Source organism: Callorhinus ursinus, unplaced genomic scaffold (assembly GCF_003265705.2).
Source record: "Callorhinus ursinus isolate GAN/ISIS: 27379988/994484 unplaced genomic scaffold, GSC_fseal_2.0 scaffold18, whole genome shotgun sequence".
Classification (NCBI taxonomy): domain Eukaryota; kingdom Metazoa; phylum Chordata; class Mammalia; order Carnivora; family Otariidae; genus Callorhinus; species Callorhinus ursinus.
Genome location: NW_027397080.1, coordinates 32,745,258 through 32,765,320, shown reverse-complemented (window position 1 = coordinate 32,765,320; position 20,063 = coordinate 32,745,258). Strand labels below are relative to the sequence as shown.

General features: G+C 52.1%; 1 protein-coding gene and 1 non-coding gene across 11 annotated transcripts in view; one reads left to right on the top strand and one right to left on the bottom strand.

The window, feature by feature from the left end:
- The window catches only part of ACOT7 (acyl-CoA thioesterase 7), a 107,459-nt gene that overhangs the window by 75,234 nt on the left and 12,162 nt on the right, over positions 1-20,063 (bottom strand). The window contains exon 1 of one of the 10 annotated variants that reach the window (XM_073903424.1): positions 18,199-18,458. The exons of 1 other annotated variant lie outside the window; for it this stretch is intronic. In XM_073903424.1, coding sequence (XP_073759525.1) covers positions 18,199-18,368 — 170 coding nt within the window. In that variant the 5' untranslated portion in view covers positions 18,369-18,458. Of the gene's footprint in view, positions 1-3,162; positions 3,292-4,371; positions 4,477-5,201; positions 5,300-5,559; positions 5,968-5,994; positions 6,016-6,737; positions 6,814-18,198; positions 18,459-20,063 lie in introns of those variants that run through there. 8 more of the 10 variants (XM_025855870.2, XM_025855867.2, XM_025855865.2 and 5 more) reach the window with 8 other exon arrangements.
- On the top strand, positions 12,827-12,933 carry LOC112812411 (U6 spliceosomal RNA). The gene has a single exon (XR_003205269.1). It is a non-coding gene; the product is annotated as a U6 spliceosomal RNA (small nuclear RNA).

Genomic DNA, 20,063 nt, shown 5'->3' with positions numbered 1-20,063 from the left:
GCACTGGGTGTTATGAACAAACAATGAATCATGGAACACTGCATCAAAAACTAATGATGTAATATATGGTGATTAACATAACAATAAAAAAAATTTTAAAAAAAATTCGGGCTTAAAAAAAAAAAAACACCTTAGCATTAGCCTGAATTTCTGAGTTAAGAGGTAGCCAATTTAAATAACAAAAACTGCTGTTATCAATCTCTTTCCTTGGTATCTGTTTTCAACTTAGTGAAGGACAGAGGGTCATTTCTACCCAGAGGGTCGTCCTCCCGGGGCACAGGTACCGCAGGGGCTGCAAGGGAGCAGGGGGCTGGCCAGGGAGAGCAGAGCCCCGGGTTCTAGAACGTCGGGGAAACCTGAGTCCGGCCTTCCCTAGAAGCACCAGAGCCTGCCTCTGGGGGAGCCCCATTCCCCACTCGGGCCTCACTGTGCCTGTCTGTAAGTGGAGCTGTGCCCCCATGGCTGGCCCACAGCAACGTGGCGTGGCCTGGCACAGAAGGGCAGACAGGAAGTGCCCACATCCGGCGGGGCACTGAGGAAGAGACTGATAAGGAGACAGACAGCCTTTGAGATGGTGCCTGCAGCCATCCTGCGACACTTGAGGGTCCCCAGAAACCCTACATCATCAACATCCGGCTGCCCCCAGGAGCCTGGGCACTTGGGAGTAAATGCCAGGAGCTCCAGACCACACGCTGTCAGACACAAAAGCTCACTGGGACGCTTGCCATCCCCCACCCTTCCTGGTCACCCTGGGTCCTGCACAAATACCGTCCTAATTCCCCAGGCCAGCAGGCCCCTCAGGCACAGGGTGCCGGCCCGAGCCTCCCTCCCGGGGACCTGATCCTGACCCGCACTCTGCAGTTACTGCAGAGGCAGGGCGACCAGAGCCCAGCTCACGCCATGCCCCTTGGCCCCAAATGGCCCCCACTGCTCAGGAGCTGCTGGGCAGGGCTGTCCTGAAACGCCAGTCACTCCCTCGGGGCCTCCCCAGCTCGCTTCCCCAGAGCTTCCCCAGAGCTCCCGCGCCCCTGGCCTGCTCATCTCTAGGCAGGTGTCTGAGGAGTGAGGGCAGCCAGGAGAACATGTGGTCCCTCATTCAAATTTTGTTCTCTCATTTTTTTTAGATTTTATTTATTTGTGAGAGAGAGAGAGAGAGACAGAGAGATAGAAAGCAGGAGCAGGGGGAGAGGCAGAGGGAGAGGGAAAAGGAGTCTCCCCGCCAAACAAGGAGGCCGGCAGGAAGGGCCAAGGCTGTCCTCAGCTTAGCACCCGGAAGCTGGGCAGAGGAGGGGGTTCTGACGGGCCCACTGACCACACCCAAAATGTCTACCTAGAGGGGGAGTCAGGATTTGGGGCTTGTGGCCTCCAGGCTGTGAGAACATAAATTTCTGTTGTTTTAAGCCACCCAGTTTGTCGTCACTGGTTATGGCAGCCACAGGACACCCACAGTCAGGGAGGCGGTGCCCCACGCACAGAAGACAGCAGTGAGTGACAGGTGAGCCCCACAGGACCTGCGGTAGTGGCTGCAGCCGGAGCCGGACACTCAGCCCCTGCGCCCTGAGCCTGGCCAGCCCAGGCCAGGCCCCGGCACCGGGGCCTGACCACTGCCCACCCCTCCCGCAGCCCCCCAGCATGGGGCCAGCGTCTCTGACTCCGACACCAAAATGTCCCTGCTAAAATACAACATTGCAGGGCCGCCTGGGTGACTCGGTCGGTGAGGCGTCTACCTTCGGCTCAGGTCATGATCCTGGGGTCCTGGATCGAGCCCCGCGTACAGCTTCCTGCTCAGCGGAAGCCTGCTTCTCCCTCTACTGCCCCCCCCCGCTTGTTCTCACTCTCTCTCTCTCTCTCTCTCTCTCAAATATATAAGATCTTTAAAAAAAATAAAATAAAATACAACACTGCAGCATGAGTTCCGTGGTAACTGGGCGGCAGGAGGGGGGGGCGGTCCTCAATCCAACAGTGGAAGCTAAAACAGCTCTCTGAGGTAGAAGGTAGCAGGCAGCACCAGGCCCAGCCCGATTTCCGGGACAGATGAAGTCCTCTTGGGATTTCCACCTGCACCAAATACAGGCACAGCCACCGGGCCTGCTGCTGTGGTCCAGGCGGGGGCCTGCAGGGCAGTGCTGAGGACACCTCACAGACTGTGCCAAAGGCCCCTGGGCCGGTCCCTGCTGGGCAGCGACGGCTGTACTGGGCAGGGACAACCCCAGGGAGCTTCTGCCATGACCTAACCCACAGCAGTAGCTTCCTTCATGCTCGGTGCAGGGAGACAAGGAAGAGCGGGCGTTGCCATTCCTGGTGGGAAAGGAGCTGCGGGGCTGACCGGGGGGTGGGCACATGCTGGGACCATGTGGGATGGGGGATGGGGCCAGTCCCCAGCAAGCACATGTGAACATCTCTTCTTTCTACGGGGGACCCTTCCAATCAGAAGCCCCAGTGACACTGCTTATCCTCTCCAACTTGCTGCCTACGAAGGTTCCGGCAAAGTTCCTTCAACCCCAGAGCCCCTACCACAGCCCCTAGAAGAGGCAGGGATGGAGAAATGGCTGGGCCAGGAAAAAGTCCCTGGGGCTCGTCCAGGCCCCAGAGCAGGAGTGGGAGGCGCCAATCACACCTGAATGCCCAGCTCACACTTTGGCCGGGACAGGGGAATGAACCGGGAGAAGGCTCCAGGTGCAGCCGGCTGACCAGCACCCACGGATCCCAAGAACCCAGAGCAGGGGCGGCTGAGCAGGCAGGAAGCAGAGCGGTGCCCCGCACAACCACAGAACCCGGCTGGCAAGAGAAAGGGAAGCACCGGGAGCAGCAAGGCTGCCAAGAGAAGCAGCTGCCGCCATCCCAAGGCCTCCAGCCGGGAGGGAGAGTGCTGAGCCTCACGGCTGGCCTCTTCCGGGCACTCAGGGTGTGACCCTGCCAGGAGCCTGGGGCCGGTCACGCAGGGGCTGGACTTCCAGTCCCAGCTGCAGGCCCACCTAACATCTGCAGACAGCAAGAACTGGAGCAGGCAGTTGTCCTTGGCCCCGTGAAGCCGGCCAGCCCACCCACTGGACACAGGGGCCGCATCCCCTCTCCCACCTGACCCCGTCAAAGTGCCCCCAGACAGACGATCTGTGACAGTGGCCCCCACAAGAGAAGGAGGTGGCACGAGACTGGTGGTACCTGCTCAACTGGGAAGCCATGCCCGTTGCTTCGTCCTGCGTCCCGAGAAGCAAGGGGGTTAGTGGCAGCCAAGCCACCCACCCTCCCCCTCCAAAAGCACCGTCCCAAGTCCCCGCCAAGCCAGGCTACCCAGTCTAACCAGGAAGAGGCTGCCTCACCAATCTGAGGAGTCTACCAAAAGCTGGTTGTCATAGAAACCTCGCTTTGTAAATAATGACAGTGGAGAAGCAGCACATCTCTGAGCCCTTCCGCTGCTGTGCCGCGAGATCAAGAAGTCACGCAGACGGGTGCCATCTCTGAGAAGCCTCTGGGGGGCGAAGAGATGGGGCAAACGCCCACCCAGACTTTGTCCAGGGTCTCAGGAAAGGCTGGGCCCCAGGCCCGGAGCCACTGCCAGCCTTCCACCGGCAGCCTTCTGAGCTTCCTGAGACACAGACAGGGGAGGAGGGTCTCAGGCCAGCATAAGAGGCACAACAAGGGGTCACATCAGGGGCAGAGCCAACATCCTGCCCAGAGGGGTTGGCATCCGACACCTGTCCCAAGGCTACTTCCCAGAGCCCTGGGGGCCAGGTTAGCCACTGGAAGGGAAGTGGGCAGGGGAAGCAGCCAGCTCCACCAGCCCCTGCTCTCCTGTGTGGCCGCCGTGGCCACCACACAGACCTGTCTCCTCCCCTCTAGGGCCCAGGAGGCCAGAGGAGACCTTCTGTCTCCGAGGGAGGGCCTGCCCTTCTCCTCTCCCGCTGGGTGTTGGGAAGAAAGAAGGCAAAGCCATCAGAGTGGCCGGGGAGCAGGTGTGACGGTGGCAGCCCCAGGAGAGGAGCCTGGATGCATAATTACTGTCCCCACGCCCAGTGCCACCCCCATGCAGGGCCGCCGTGATGGCTACAATGAATGAATGAACCTTCCTGCAAACCGTGTGAGGGCACTCTTCCTGAAAATTGTCGACCTGGCTTGGCTCCTGGGCACTGGTCCACCTCGCCTGTGGGGCAACTCTGGTAGTGTGCTCAAGAGACCAACAGGCCAGAGCACCAGTGAGGTTCAGGCAAACTCAGCCTGTGGCCACTCTCACTCACCAAAGGCCCAGCATGCTCCCAGCTCCTGGCGTCCTCCCTAAAATATGGCCCAAGTGCTCCTAAAGGCTCAACTACCATTGTCCCAAGTCCTCCCACCTTTATGTGAAAGAAGACAGAAGCAAAATTCCAGACTGACCAGCACCACAGCCACAGGTTCCATAGGGAGGCCAGCCGGGGCAGGAAGGGCCAAGGCTGTCCTCAGCTTAGCACCCGGAAGCTGGGCAGGGGAGGGGGTTCTGAAGGGCCCACCGACCACACCCGAAATGTCTACCTGGAGAAAGGGGAGTCAGGGCAGAGTCTGGGCGGAAAACCTTCCCCAAAGCCTTCCCCCACCCACACAGCCCGATGGGGGCCCTGGCAGGATGGCAGACCTCCTTCAACTCCTCAGCTGTCCGTGACAGTGCTTCATCCTGAGTAGAAGGGACCCCATTTGCAGGCAGACCCGAGGACTATTCCTGTAGGGCAGGGCCTAGGGCCATCCTGCTCACTGCTATGTCCCTAGGACCGGGCACCACGCAGGACACAAAGCAAAGCGCCGTGGACAGGTGTCAAAGCAAAGAGCGAACCAGTGCCTGGGAGACACAGAATGGACGGAGGCCCCCCCCCCCACCCACCCTAGGTCCCCGCCAGTCAGCTGGGTGCTCAGGCCCCGTGTACACCTGGTCAGCGGCCTGCCCCTCCCCCTGCCTTCCCTGCCCAGAGAAGCCTGGCCCCACTCCCCTCCCCTGGAAAAGGCCAAGAGAGCTGCCCCCACAGGCCACTCAGGATCCAGACCACCACAGTGGGCCGTGTGCTGGGCACGGCCAAGCCCATCTATCACCTGCAGGTCAGAGAAAAGGCCCCCAAGGCCGTGAGCGTCCGTTCTAGCCACGGGGCATCCCAGAGCCGTGTGTCCCGGCACCCCGCAACCACAACCAGGGCCCCCTCCAGGCCCTCCCACCCCCAGCCATCCCACAGTTGTCTTACAGCTTGGCCTTCCCCCTAAGACAGGCCTCGTCAGCTCCCCTTCTCAACACTTCCAGGGACGCGCCCCGCCGAAGCACAAGCATGGTCTCTGTTCATCCCTTCCCGAGCCCTGGCCAGATGGGACCCGGAGGGGGGCCCTCAGCCCGGATGCTGTGCCCTTTGGACTCGGCCCCGTTCCTTCATGCAGGCATCACTGCCTCCCTAAGCAACGCTGGCTTCTCCTTCCCCGTTGGTCTCAACCTTGGGGGTGCTGGGCACACGGCCACCCGCCACTCCCAACACTGCATGCCCATGACCTTTTCAGATCCGTTAAAATCACAGGAAATTGGAGTCGAAAAAGATGCTGGAAATTACTCACTTCAAGCCCCAGCTTCTACCTGTGAGGAAAGCAGGCCCGCAGAGGCAAGGAGGGTGGCCCCGGGCCCGCATCACACAGACCTGGAGGACAGGGCATTCGGCAACTTCGAGGTGGTGTCCCCGGAGGGTGCTGGGCCAGGGGAGACGCAGCCTCCCGAACGCTGGCAAAGACCTACCGTCCTTCCTGGCAAAACACCCCCCGGGTGATGGGGTGATGACTCACAGACGAGAAGCGGGCACAACTTGCCCTGCCACGTTCCTTCTCAATTATGGGAAGATCATTAAAATGCTCCAAGCCTGGCTTAGAGAGAAACAGTCCTCACGGGGCACGCGGGGAATCCTGAAAGCGGCTGCAACCCGAGTGAGCAATCTCTCATGGAGAAGTCAGCCAGCGCCCGGCGGGGATGCTGCAATGGGTGGCAAAGTAAACCCAAACCTGGGACTGAGAAAACGCCATCTACAGGACAGCTTTGAGACACACCGCAGAGTTCAGACCCAAATGGAGTTCTCTCCCTATTTTCGCCCTTAGAGGGAAGACATCTTTCAGATTTGGAATGATCCACTGAATGACAGGCAGGCTCAATTACTTAACACCTGGGTACAGGCACACACCCTAAACCAGGAGAACTGAGACTTAAAAAAAAAAAAACCAAAAACAACCAACCCAACAAGGAAATGCAATGAGGGAAATCTGCAGGAAGTGACACAACCAAGGGAAATACCTACAAGTCCACCCACAGCTCTATCAAAGCAGCGAGGACGGTGCCTCACTTCCACAGGCCTCACAGCCACGCCACTTCCCTCCCACAGAGAGGACTTGTCCCTTGCCAGCCAGCCTTCTGAGTTAAGTAAGTACAAGCGAAATAACCAGGAGGTGGTTCCTCATATTCTAAATTAACCAAGAACCGGCCACCCCCGCCGCCCCTGGCCTCGAGCAGCCGTTCCCCTACGGGCAGCGGGGCACTGGGTCGCCGCGTGTGGGCTGAGCACTGCTGCCCCGAAATCCTCCCTGATCTTGAGGCGTATGGAACCTCAAGGTCTTTGTGATAATGGAAACCAAAAAATTGACTGGTAATCCGCTTCAACCAGCACAACCTGTTCATCATCAGACTTCTCCCCCTGGAGCAGTATTCCCTTTCAACTTTCAAAATGAATATTCATGCAACACCCAGTGCTTACCAAGTGGAGTTAGCAGATGCAAGACGAAAGGAATGCAAGCCTTTTCTCAAGGTCATAATGAACAACAGCAACATCAGTCTCCAGTTAAAAAGAGAATTAAATACAGCAGAGATTTCCTGTTGAAGCTCTCAAGTGTTTACATCTGCAGGAAAAAAACAGACTTTCTGCCTGATCATCCCATTGTACTTCAAAAACCAGAAAACCACCAAAGTTTTAAGTAGCATTTTAAGAACAAATGAATTTGAAGATAAAGAATTATTCGTTTTCTATTTTGGACACCTCAAATGAAGTGGATCTAGTAACAATAAGAGTAATGGACTGTGACAATTCAGTTTATTTTTAATTTTGATGGTTGGGTATTTGGTTTCTCCTAAAATGAGAAAGATATTTTAAACCATAAAGAATTTTCTAATCAGTTTCAGCTTTGCAGGCAGTTTCCTGCATAAATTGGGAAGTAACACTGGAAAGTAAGAATTTGGTTAGTAAAGTGGGAAAGCTGTATTTATACTTTGCATGCTACTTGAAATTTTTTGTTTTTCATCTCTTGTAATAACGGAATGGAAATGGAAGCTGTAAAGATTCTCAAAGATAAAGTATTTGCTAAAAAATAAATAAGTAGGGGCGCCTGGGTGGCTCAGTCGTTACGTGTCTGCCTTCAGCTCAGGTCATGGTCCCAGGGTCCTGGGACCGAGCCCCGCGTTGGGCTCCCTACTCAGCAGAAGCCTGCTTCTCCCTCCCCCACTCCCTGTGCTTGTGTTCCCTCTCTTGCAGTGTCTCTGTCAAATAAATAAATAAAATCTTAAAAAAATAAAAAATTAATTAATTAATTAATTAACCAAGAACCATTTTTTTAATATATTTATTTGTTAGAGAGTGAGCACAAGAGAGAGCACAGAGGGAGAGGGAGAAGCAGGCTTCCCACTGAGCAGGGAGCCCAATGCAGGGCTCAATCCCAGGACCTGGAGATCATGACCCGAGTCGAAGGCAGACACTCACCCAATTGAACCACCCAGGTGCCCCCCAAGAACCACTTTAAATGAGAAAACTAGATGTCCGGAAAGGTTCCCAGCAACATGACCCTAATTGCCAAAAGAGGCGGGAACAGCCCCGGAGTCCATCATGCAGGGACGGACAAATAAAATGCCATCCATGCACACGACGGGATAGGATTTGACTATAAAAGGGAATCGGGTCCTGATGCACACCCCCATGAGGAAGAATCCTGGAAACACGATGCTGAACCAGCAGCCATCACAAAGGGCACGGTTCCGCTGACACGCAATGTCCAGAGCAGACCAGTCCATAGACAGAAAGTGGACTGACTGGCGGAGCCATGGCCTGGAGGAGGCGAATGGGGAGAGACAGCTAAAGAGCACAGCGCTTCTTTCAGGGATGAAGAAAATGTTCTGGGCTTAAATCACAGTGACGTTGCCCCAGCTTGTGAATACACCAGAAAACACAGACCTGCACTCAAGACCAAGTGCACACACGGGATGCAAGTTACAGCACAATAAAGCAGTCACCACAGCACCTGGCTGCAGACTGCTGGGGGGAAACAGGCCCGCCCCTCCACCTCCAGAACCCCCGGCCTCGGCAAGACCCCCAAACACTCAGGCCCAGGAGAGAGCTCGCAGAACTGAGCCCAAAGAAAACCATGCGCATTGGACAAGGCGGCGGCTTCAGAGCTTCTGATACTAAGCAGTCAACTAGCTCCAGGGACCCTACGCGCGAGCAAGGTTGCATTTCTCTGAGACATCTGTGGGCTGCCGTTTTCTTCAGTTTTCAAGGCATTTGGAAGCTGGAGAAGGTCAAGAGCTGCCACAGACCAGAGCCCAGGAGAAAGGCAGGATGTGAGAGAGACACAACTCCAAACTCAAAGGTCAATCAGCCTAACCGATCAGAAGGCACTCGGAATGGAGAACTGGTGAGAACCCCCAGTGGTCTTTTCCCAGAGTCAGAGGCCACTGTCCTCCCACAGAAGCTCCCGCCCTGGGGCCAGCAGAGGCGGAAAGGACGGAGACTCATGTCCAGACCACAGAAAGAACTCTCAAAGCTTCATGGTGACAAAACAAATGACCCAATTTTTTTCAGGAGCAAAACGCTTTTTTACAAACACTTCACCAAACAAGATCTGTGGGTGTAAAATTCGTACATGAAGAGATGCTTGACATCATTAGACATTAGGAGAATACAAATTAAAATCACAAGGAGATCCTGCTACACACCTCAGAACGGGTAAAATTTAGAAGACTGACCATAGCAAGTGTCGGTGAGGATTTGGAGTGCAGCGGGAGTCCCGCACTCTGCTGTCAGAGATGCAGTGGCGGGGCGCCTGGGCGGCTCAGTCCTTAAGGGTCTGCCTTCGGCTCAGGTCATCATCCCAGGGCCCTGGGATCGAGCCCCGCATCAGGCTCCCTGCTTCTCGGGAAGCCTGTTTCTCCCTCTCCCGCTCCCCCTGCTTGTGTTCCCTCTCTCGCTGTGTCTCTCTCTGTCAAACAAATAAATAAAATCTTAAAAAAAAAAAAAAATGCAGTGGCACCCCACTTTGGGAAAGTGGTCAGCAGTTTCCTCAGATTTATTTATTTCAGAGAGAGGGAGAACACATGCAGGGAGGGGCAGACGGAGAGGGAGAGAGGGAATCTCAAGCAGACTCCACCCCTGGCACAGAGCCCAAGGTGGGGATCAATCTCACGACCCTGAGATCATGACCTAAGCCGAAATGAAGAGTCGGGTGCTGAACCGACTGAGCCACCAGGCTCCCCAAGGTCAGCAGTTTCTTAAACAGTTAAGCCAACAGGTCTACCACATTAGCCGGCACTGCCCTCCTGGTACTTGCCCTTACAACCGAGAAAAGCAAGTGTCCCCACAAAGCCTTGTCGACGAATGTTCATGGGGGTGTTCCTCGTCACAGCCCCAAACTGACGATGACGGAAATGCCTGTCCACACAGGAACGGATAGACAGACTGCGGTCCACCCACACGGTGGAATATATGCAGCAATAAAAAGAAACGGGCCACCCCTCCATGCAACAGCGTGGATGAATCTCAAAGTGACCGTGCTGAAGGAAAGAGGCTGGCCAAAAAAAAAGCACATCCTGTGTGGTTCCATTTCTATAAAATTCTAGAAAATGCAAACTGATCTCTAATGACAGAATATAGGTAAGTGGCTGCCAGGGCTTCTCCAGAGGTAGAAGAGAGCTCCTCACGTGAGGGACACAGTCGTTACCTTGACTAGGGTGATGGTTTGCCAGGAGTGTACAGATGTCAAATTCATCAGATTACTTTAAGTATGTGCTGTTATATTAATTATACCTTAACAATTTAAGTAAATAAACATCTCTCCCACCCTACCCCCGCTGTTGCCTTGCGGAGAATCCCAGGTTGGTGGCAAACACCTTGGGTTTCTACTGTAGCCACTGGCCCTGGGAGAGTTTACTGAACTCAGCCCATTTCTCTGAGAGGTGGCGGCAACTGTACCCAAGTCCCCCGGGCTGCGCAGTCCCTATGCTGGAAGCATGCTGCCCCCAGCATCTCAGCACAAGTTCTGTGCCCGCAACCCCCAGAAGAGTGGGAAGGAGGCCTCACTAAGAGCCCTACCCACCCAGCACAATCCGGTCCCACCATAGCACGGATCGAGGGCCTCTTTCATACCCAGAGGACTAGCAGTGAAGCCTGAAGCGGGCAGATGAGCAGGTCCTGAGTACTTCTCCAGAATAACCGAGAGCATGGGCCAGTTGCCAGTGTGGCCATCTGAGTCTCACGGTGCCAGGGCTCGCTCTCACACTCCCCTGAATGTTAAGGAGGCTGCCCCCAAAAGACAGTCAAGTCAATGGCAGTGGCTCTGGGGAGAACGGACCTCAACAGAGAAGGGACCAAGGTGACAGGCCTCTACAACCACAGCCCCACCCAACACACTGGGCATCAAACGGCCCATCCCGCTGGGCACAACTCACAGACCACACTGGCAGGTGCCCCGAAGAGGCAGTAAGGAAATGCCCACGGCGAGTGGGCCCAGGAGACACAGGTCTGGGGCCTAGTTCTGGTTGTGCCACACCTGCCACTGTCCCTAAGTCAGCCACCACACCCCCAGGGTCTGTTCTTCACCTGCAACATGGAGGTCAGTACGGAGCTGAGAGGCCCCAGAAGCTGGGACACTTCACCTTGTCTCCTAGGCCCCCTTGCCCTAGAAGGCCTGGCAGAATGAGCTCCTGCCCCTGGCCAGTGAGGGACCCAACCAACACATGGTTCAGAGAATAGAGTGACAGGACACCTGGGCGGCTCAGTCAGTTAAGCGTCTGCCTTCAGCTCAGGTCATGATCTCGGGGTCCTGGGATCAATCTCCGCATCAGGCTCCCTGCTCAGCAGAAGTCTGCTTCTCCCTCTCCCTTTGCTGCTTCCCCTGCTTGTGTTCTCTCTCTTTCATAAATAAAATCTTTAAAAAAAAATAGAACTCCTAAAATTCTACAATAACAACCCAATATGAAAATGGGCAAAAGATCTGAACAGGCACTTCATGAAAGAAGACAGAGATGCCAGATAAGCACGAGAAGATGCACAGCTTCATAGGTCATTAGGGAATTGCAAATTAAAGCCACTACACACCTATCAGAACAGCCGAAATCCAGAATGCCAACAAAACACCACATGTTGGAAGGATATGGAGCCACAAAAACTCTGATTCATTGGTGGGAATGCAAAAAAGGTACAGCCACTGTGGAAGACATTTTGGCAATTTCTTACAATACTAACTGCATTCTTTAACTGTATTCTATTCTATACTGTATTAATTATATAAAAATAAATGTAAAAATTTAGTAGGTACATGGAAGCAATTAAAGCAAAATCAAGTAAAAAAAATTCTTGTTGGGTATGGCTGAACTAAGAATATAAGTAATATGTTTTCCATAGATGCAAAGTCCGCAACACAATATTACCAAACCGAATTTAACAATACACTAAAAGGGTCAATAACCACGATCAAGTGGGATTTAATCCAGGGATGCAAGGTGATTCAATATCCACAAATCAATCAATGTGATACACCACATTAACAAAATGAAGGATAAAAACCAAATGGTCATCTCAATAGATGCAGAAAAAGCATCTGACAAAATTTAACATCTGTTTATGATGAAAACTATCAACAAAGTGGGTATACAGGGAACATATGTCAACATAATAAAGGTCATATAGGACAAGCCCACAGCTAACATCATACTCAACAGTGAAAAGCTGAGAGCTATTCCTCTAAGATCAAAAACAAGACAACTCTCACCAAAACAAAGTATTGGAACTCCGAGCCACAGCAATCAGACAAGAAAAGGAAATTTTAAAAGGCATTAAAATCAGTAAGGAATAATAAAACTATCCCTATTTGCAGATGACATGATACTATATATAGAAAGCCCTAAAGAGGGGCACCTGGGTGACTCAGTCAATTAAGCATCTGCCTTCAGCTCAGGTCATGATCCCAGGGTCCTGGGATCAAGTCCCGCATTGGTCTTCTTGCTCGGCAGGGAGCCTGCTTCTCCCTCTGCCGGCCACTTGCTTTCTCTCTCTGAAAAATAAATAAATAAAATCCTAAAAAGAAAGAAAGAAAGAAATACCACACAATCCAGCAATTCCACTTCTGGGTATTCACCAGAAGAAAATGAAAACACCAATTCAAAAAAGGTATGTGCACCCTGATGTTCAATTCAGCATTTTTTACAACAGCCAAGATTTGGAAGCAAGTGTTCATCCATAGCGGAATGGATAAAAAAGATGTGTTACATACACACACATACACACACACAGAGGAATCTCAGCCATTAAAGAGAAAAAAGTCTTGCCATTTGTGGCAACATGGATGGACCTGGATAGAGGGTATCCTGGTAAGTGAAATAAATCAAAGACAAATACTGTATTTTACTTATATGTGGAATCTAAAAAACAAAACAAAACAAAAACAAATAAAACAGAGTCATAAACACAGAGAACAAAGTAGTGGGGAGGTGGGGGGGATGGAAGAGGTACAAACTTCCAGTTATAAAATAAGTCACAGGGATGGGAAGTACAACATAGGGAATATGGTCAAAAATATTGCAGTAGTGCTCGCTTCGGCAGCACATATACTAAAACTGGAACGATACAGAGAAGATTAGCATGGTCCCTGCGCAAGGATGACACGCAAATTCGTGAAGCGTTCCATATTTTTTGGAACACTACATCAAAAACTAATGATGTAATGAATGGTGATTAACATAACAATAAAAAATTTTAAAGAAAAAAAATATTGCAGTAACTCTGTAAGTGAAGGACGGTAACTACACTTCTCGTGAGCATTTTGTAACGTATATAAATGTCAAACCACTAAGTTGTACATCTGAAACTAATGTAATAGTGGGTGTCAACTATACTTCAATTTAAAAAAAAAAGAATATTAGCAATATGCTTCAGATGCCGTGGGTTAATCAGACAAATTCAGGCTGGCTTGCGGGTGTCCCCACCTCTAAGGGCCCAATGTTTATAAGGCACAAGACATGAGCAGGGCCGGGGGGGGGGGGGGGGGCAGTCTGTCATTCAGGGAGGGAGAGTATCAATCCAACAGAATCTGGTTTCCTGAGACACTGAGGGACTCCAGAAAGCATTTTAGCCATTAAAGCTCTGGATTCCAAATACAAGGCACATCTGAATGACTACAGCAGCCACACAGCAAAGAAACACACAAAGCAAGTGTGGCATTTACTGAAAACTATGGCCACCCACCCTTGCTCACCCTGATCATTTACAAGGCTAAAGTTCCCACCTGCTAAGTGCCCAAAGGGTAATGAAATATTTAGCCGGCTCAAGAAGAGACTGGAATTGGAAGCCTGGGGACTTTCGACAGGTGGAGAGAGGGAGCAGCCTCCATCTGCAGCACGTGCCCTACGGATGGCTGGGGGGTGCCAAGGCAGGCCAGGACACAGGTTGAGGAATCAGAAAACACCGCCGAAGCATTCCCCAGTCCCCCCATTCCAAGTGACAGCAAAGCACATATACCAGGTGCGCTTCGAAGACCCACCTGATAAATCTTCTGGGGGCGGGTATTTTAGGCAGGGTCTTCTCCCTGACCCAGGGCGAGCAACACCCTGGCCTTTGGGCCATTAGGGCACACACTTTCCCTGAGGCTCAGAGAAGTTCTCAGCCTCATGCTGAGTTTGGGAGACACATCACGTCTTAGACTGTTAATACTACCCATTCATAAACCAAAGTCAGCACCAGGCCATGTCTGGGGCAGCTGGTGGACAGGAGCTTGGAGGGGCAGCCATCACCTGCTCCTCTCTTGAGCAGGCGATGAGACACACAGAACTCAGTGTTGAGAGACCTAGGTTCCAGTGTTCACTGTGCTGACCACGGGCAGGTCACTCCTGCCCTCAGTTTCCCTATCTGTAAAACCAGGGAAGGGGTCCTCTGCCTCCCTGGAGCTGAGAGCTGAGTGAGGGTGAAAGGTGCAGATGGGAGCCAGGGCAATGTCTCAAAATGTGCGTGCTGCCCCCCGTCAGCCGTTAGGAGGCTTTGCTCCACATCGAGAGGGTGGGAAAACTAGTTTTACAAAAGCAATTCTTTCTCCCTGTACATCACCTCCCAATCTGAGCACGACCTCCCCCATTTGGATTAAAATTCTGATTTGCCTGACACATCTGATGTCCAGTTAAACGTGCTTGCAGGGCCGTGGTGCCCACTCAAGGGCACAACTGCTACAGGCAACCTCCCGCCTCCCAGGGTTTTAAGGACACTTTCGATGGCCAGTCATGCCTGCTGGATCTGGCTACAGCAAGACAGAGCCTCAGGGAGGACATGCATGGCACCAAGGGGTTCCGGCGGTCCGGCATGACCGTGGAAGGTCTCCAGTGGGGACCTGCCCCACAGGAGGCCTGCATAACAAGCCCGCCACCTGCCCTGGGACAGGCAGGTCACAGCACACTGCTGCCGGCGGTGGGGGGAGGCGGGGTGTGTGTAAGGAAGTCAGAAAGGCCAGAAGGGGGCGGGGTTGGTGTTGTTCTGGGAGGGGAAGTGGGAAACATGCAGACCCAGCCTCAGATCCTACACAGCCAAGAAGAGGCTCGGCCCACTGCTGAAATGAAACCACCTGGCTGATGAACACTCTATGTTCTGTAGGGCACAACTTTTACCACTGGTGGACCTCTGCTTCTGTCCTCAGGGTCAGGGACGAGACGGGGGTGTGGGGCAGGTTTGTGGCTTCGGCCTGGGACCCAGACAAGCACCTCGGACTCACAGAGGCCGTCCCCATCTGGAGAAAGGAGTGTGTCCATGTCAAAAGAACAAAGCTGGGCCCTTACCTCACACCATCTATGAGGAAGAACACAAAATAGGTAAAGCCCTCAACAACAGCTGAGACTGCAGAAGTCTTGAGAGAGAACATACGGGTAAAGCTCCACGACCTTGGATCTGGCATTGGTTCCTTAGATCTGACAACGAAAAGCACAAGCAGCCGGAAAATAAAAAACATAAATTGGATTACATCAAAATTCAAAAATTCTGTGCTTCAAGGCATAGCATCCAAAGTGCTGAGAGAACCCACTGAACGGAAGAAAATCTTTGCAAATCATGATCTGAGGAGGGACTTGTATCTAGAATACAGAAAGAACTCTTACCACTCGATAATAAAAAGACAAAGAAGCTAAATGAAAAACAAGTAAAGAAACTAAATAGACCAAGATGTACACGTGTTTGGCAAGCACACAAAAAGGTACTCAACGTTTTATCAGTCGTCAGAGAAACCAAATCAAGGCCACAGTGAGATGCGACTTCACGCCAACTAGGCCAGGAAGGCTGCAACCCAAGAGGCAGCTCCCTAGCACTGAGGAGGATGGGGGACCCCCTGCCCCCTGCACTGCTGGAAAACACAATGGTGGCTCCTCCAAGCTTCCACATAGAGTGACCCTATGACCCAGCACTCCACTCCCAGATGGGCTGGTTTTCCTCACACCACCTCTGACACCCAGTGTGTGGTGGGTTTTCTCCGGCTGGGTGTCCTACAATTCTGTGCAGTTCTGACACTAACAGCCCGGAGTTAGCACAGGCCCCAGGCTCAAGGGCTCAGGCCTGTGCCCACTTCGATGCCACTCTCAAGCCCCAGGCCACCTGTACTTCTGACAAACTGGCTCTAGAAATTGGGGTTCCCATAAAAACCTCCTCCGGTTGGATAATTTGCTGGAGCGGCTCACAGGACTCAGGCAAACGCTTTATTCACATTTACTGGTTTGTTATAAAGGATACGGCTCAGGCACAGCCAAATGAAGAGACGCACAGGACAAGGCACGGGGTGGGAATCAGGCACACTGCCCTTTCCACACCTCCAGGTGTCCAGCAACCCAGAAGATCTCCGAACTCCACTGCTGGGGATTTTTATGGAGGTCCCATTATGGAGGCACTGGTGATTAACTCAACTTCCAGCCCTCCCTCCCCCACCTCCAGGTAGGAGGTGGGGCTGAAGGTTCCATCCCTCTAGCCCGGCCTGGGTCATCCTGGCTACCCGCCCCCAGCCTGAAGCTATCTAATGGGCTCCCAGCTACCACTCATTTCATTAGCATACCAAAGACTACTATCACACAGGAAATTTCAAGTGTTTTAGGAACTCTGTGCCAGGACCCAGGGACAAAGACCAGTATATATTTCTTATTAAGCCACACTAGGTATACACTCGAGAAATAAAAATATATGCCCACACAAAAACTTGGACAGGAATGTGCATAGTAAAATTATACACAGTAGCTAAAAGGTGGGAACACAGCAAATGTCCATCAACTGATGAATGGATACACAAAATGTGGTATGTACCCCTACAGTGAGTTCTGAAGGAAGCACCAACACCTGCTACTACTTGGATGAACCTTGAAAACAGGATGCGCTCAGTGAGAGAAGCCAGACACAAAACACCATGTTGCATGAGTCTACTTATTTGGAATGTCCAGAAGAGACAAACCAATAAAGAATAGAGATTGGGGGGATTAATAAATTAATAAAAATGTATGAAATTAATAAAAAATGAAAAATAAATAAGCCTCATTTAGAACGGAGTCGGCAGGCCAGCAGGGGACGCTCTCACAGCCGACAACTGGAAACTTGCAGACCCACCAGGAAGAGCGATCCCCACAGGTCCCCCTACACCACCCCAGCAGGAGGAAGAAAGGCTCTCCCGCTCCAGCAACCGCGGAACCCGTGAGAGACTGTACAGCCAATGAGAAGCCACTACACTTCCAACTCCCAGTACACTCCAATGGGCTTCTGGTTTACAAGAGCCCTCCCTGCTCCCTCCTTCCCTCTATAAAAGCAACTTCTTTGTTCTCCAGACTTGCCCAGGGTTTCACAGGAGCTTGCTTGTTCCAAATTGTAATTCTCTGCTAGTCCCGAATAAACCCATTTTTGCTAGTGAAATTGTACACTTCAGCGGATGAGTCACGTGGAAACACAGGTTTCATGTCAATAAAGCTGGTACAAAGAAGGGGGGTGGAATACACCCACTGAACAAAGTTTCTGTAAAGTTTGAAATAAATACAGGAAGGCCACGGAAAGCAGCACAAGGGGCGCCTGGGAGGCTCAGATGGTTAAGCGTCTGCCTTCGGCTCAAGTCATGATCCCGGGGTCCTGGGATCAAGTCCTGCATCGGGCTCCCTGCTCCTTGGAAAGCCTGCTTCTCCCTCTGCCTCTCTCTCTCTCTCATCTCACATGAATAAATAAAAAAAATCTTGAAAGAAAGAAAGCAGCACAAGGTTACACTGCTGAAGATGAGCCCATCATGCAAGCACAGCTCCCCCTGCCCTGTACAAGCCTGCCGGTCCAAAAATCACAGCCTGACCCCCTGGCCCAGGGGACAGCAGAATGCACACGTCCCCAGACTCCTTGGCAGCACGTGCCCAGGGAGTGATGAACCAGCACAGCTGTTAGCAGGCACAGCACTTGAATCTCCACACCTGCCTCAAGCCCTCAAAGGTGCCTGCTGCCCAGAGCCCGCCAATCCCGAAAGCCTATGCCTCCGACAAAGCTCCGGAGTGGTCCCTGGGCTTCGACTGGTCCCTGGCCAAAAAACATGCTAGGTCTCCACTTCAGATGAACACACAAGTGGGTATGCTCAATTAGGCAGTTCACTGAACACCGAGCATTCCATTTATTAACAATAAATCCTGGGGCGCCTGGGTGGCTCAGTCGTTGAGCATCTGCCTTCAGCTCAGGTCAGGATCCCAGGGTCCTGAGATGGAGCCCCACATCGGGCTCCTTGCTCGGCGGGAAGCCTGCTTCTCTCTCCCCCACTCCCCCTGCTTGTGTTCCCTCTCTCTCTGTCAAAAAATAAATAAAATAAAATAACAAACAAACAATAAATCCTGAGTCACGCAGCCGAAGGCTCAGTCTGACCTACACACTGGACACCAGAGTGGAAGATGCCATCGCTGTGGGCACAGAAATGTCCCTGTCATCCTACCTTGCAGTGACACAGGGTCGAGACAGCAGATCAGACCTGGTTTCAACAGCCTTCATGGAAACCCAGCATCTCTCCCTGGGACGCTGGGAGCTCCTGGGCCCCAGACGCTTCCAGGTGGCTGCCTGCCTGGCAAGCGCCCGGAGGGGGACAGCACAGACAAGCAGCTTCATTTTGCAGTAAGTTTGCCCCGTTGCCAGCACAAGGCTTATTAGCAGCCTCCAGTCCCGTCTCTCCAGCGGGCCTGACCCCCACCCCCTGCCCCAGAGCCCTCCCTACAGGTCTCCCTTTCCCGGTAGCCTCCTCCGGGGATGCCCCTCCTCTGTCTGCCCACGTCAAACTGGCAGTTCTCCTTCCGGGAGTGTCTCACAGGATGATTCTCTGCCAATTCCAGGGATGCAAGGAATTCATGGCTCAGCCTGAAGTCATCGAGCTCAGCTCTCTCCTAAGCAAAAGAGGGCTGCCGACACAACAGGACCACAGCCCATCTGTGGGACAGCAGTTTTCCTAAAGGGAAAACACATGAAGTGGAGTCAAGAGGCTGCAGGGGAGGCCACTCCACGACAATTACAGTTGCCAACAGAAGAGTCATCCAGGGAAGAATCATCAGATGAGGGCTTCAACAGAAAAAGATGCGCACTGCATCTTCCACAAGGACGCGACCCACCCCCCTGCACCTCAGCCAATGAGAAGCCGTCATCACCCTGAGCTCTCGCTTTTCGGCTTTTCTGGGGGGGGGGGTTCCTCACCTTCTCTGTGAGATAAGGCTCCTCTCCTCTGTTTGCTGGGCTTGCCCACGGCTTTGCCACAGCCTGCTTGTCCCAAATAGCAGTTCTCTGCTCTTCCCAAATAAGCCCATGTTTGCTGGTAAAATAATGGACTTTTTTATTTTTAAGGTTACCATTACTTGGTGATCAGAAATGGGATCCAGAGGAGACCCCCAACAACTCCGAGGCTGGTGGACACACAGGTGCCGATGCCCAAGGCCCACTGGCTCACTGCTTTCTTGCTGACCCTGGATAGTGAGGGCAAGTTTCCTCCTGCATCTCAAGCTCCACCGTCTTTGTGTTTGAGCTCTCCTGGCTTTATCCAGAATCTATTTTAGGGCTTTGGCCTTTCTGTGAGAACTCACTCGTTTGCCCTTTGGTCTGACTTCTATTTGGAACCAGGCTGTTCCTGTTGAAAGTGTGCTGTGTAGGAATTTTTCCTTCTGCTCTAGAGACAAACCTCTAAGAAATGGGATCCCAGTATCAAAACTGGGGGCGCTGTCCCCCACTTGTGGGACCACAGTTGGTTTTATGTTGAAAAACCATGGTCCCTCCTCATGCACACTTCTAACTAAATGGACTGACTTCACCAAATGTAATTTAGAACTTCAATGGCCATGATGGTGGACTTTTGATCTCCCCAAACTTACTTTCTCAAAACTAAACTGGACAGCCATGGCTCTGAAACTGTCAAAACTGAATGGGACGCCTCTTTGGATTGGTATTATTGTCCAGGACTGCCAAACAATAAACAACATGGTTATCTCTCGGCACCCTGTTGCTCCAAACCCCTGTATGTTCCTGACATCCGTTCCCAGAGAAAGCAAGTTTTTTCACTGCACTTGATCGATGCAGTGCATCTTCAGCATTCCAGTTAATAAGGAGAGACAATTATCTTTTTGCTTTCACTTGGGAAGAATGTAAATACATCTGAACAGTAATGGCCCAAGGTTTCACAGATGGTCCTTACTTTACACAAATCTCAAAATCTAATTTGGATGAAATAAAAATTTTCTGTAGGCTCTATTTATTATAATACATAGATGATTTGCTTCTCCACTGCCCTTCTCAAACCTCGTCACAAGAAGACGGCATCCACCT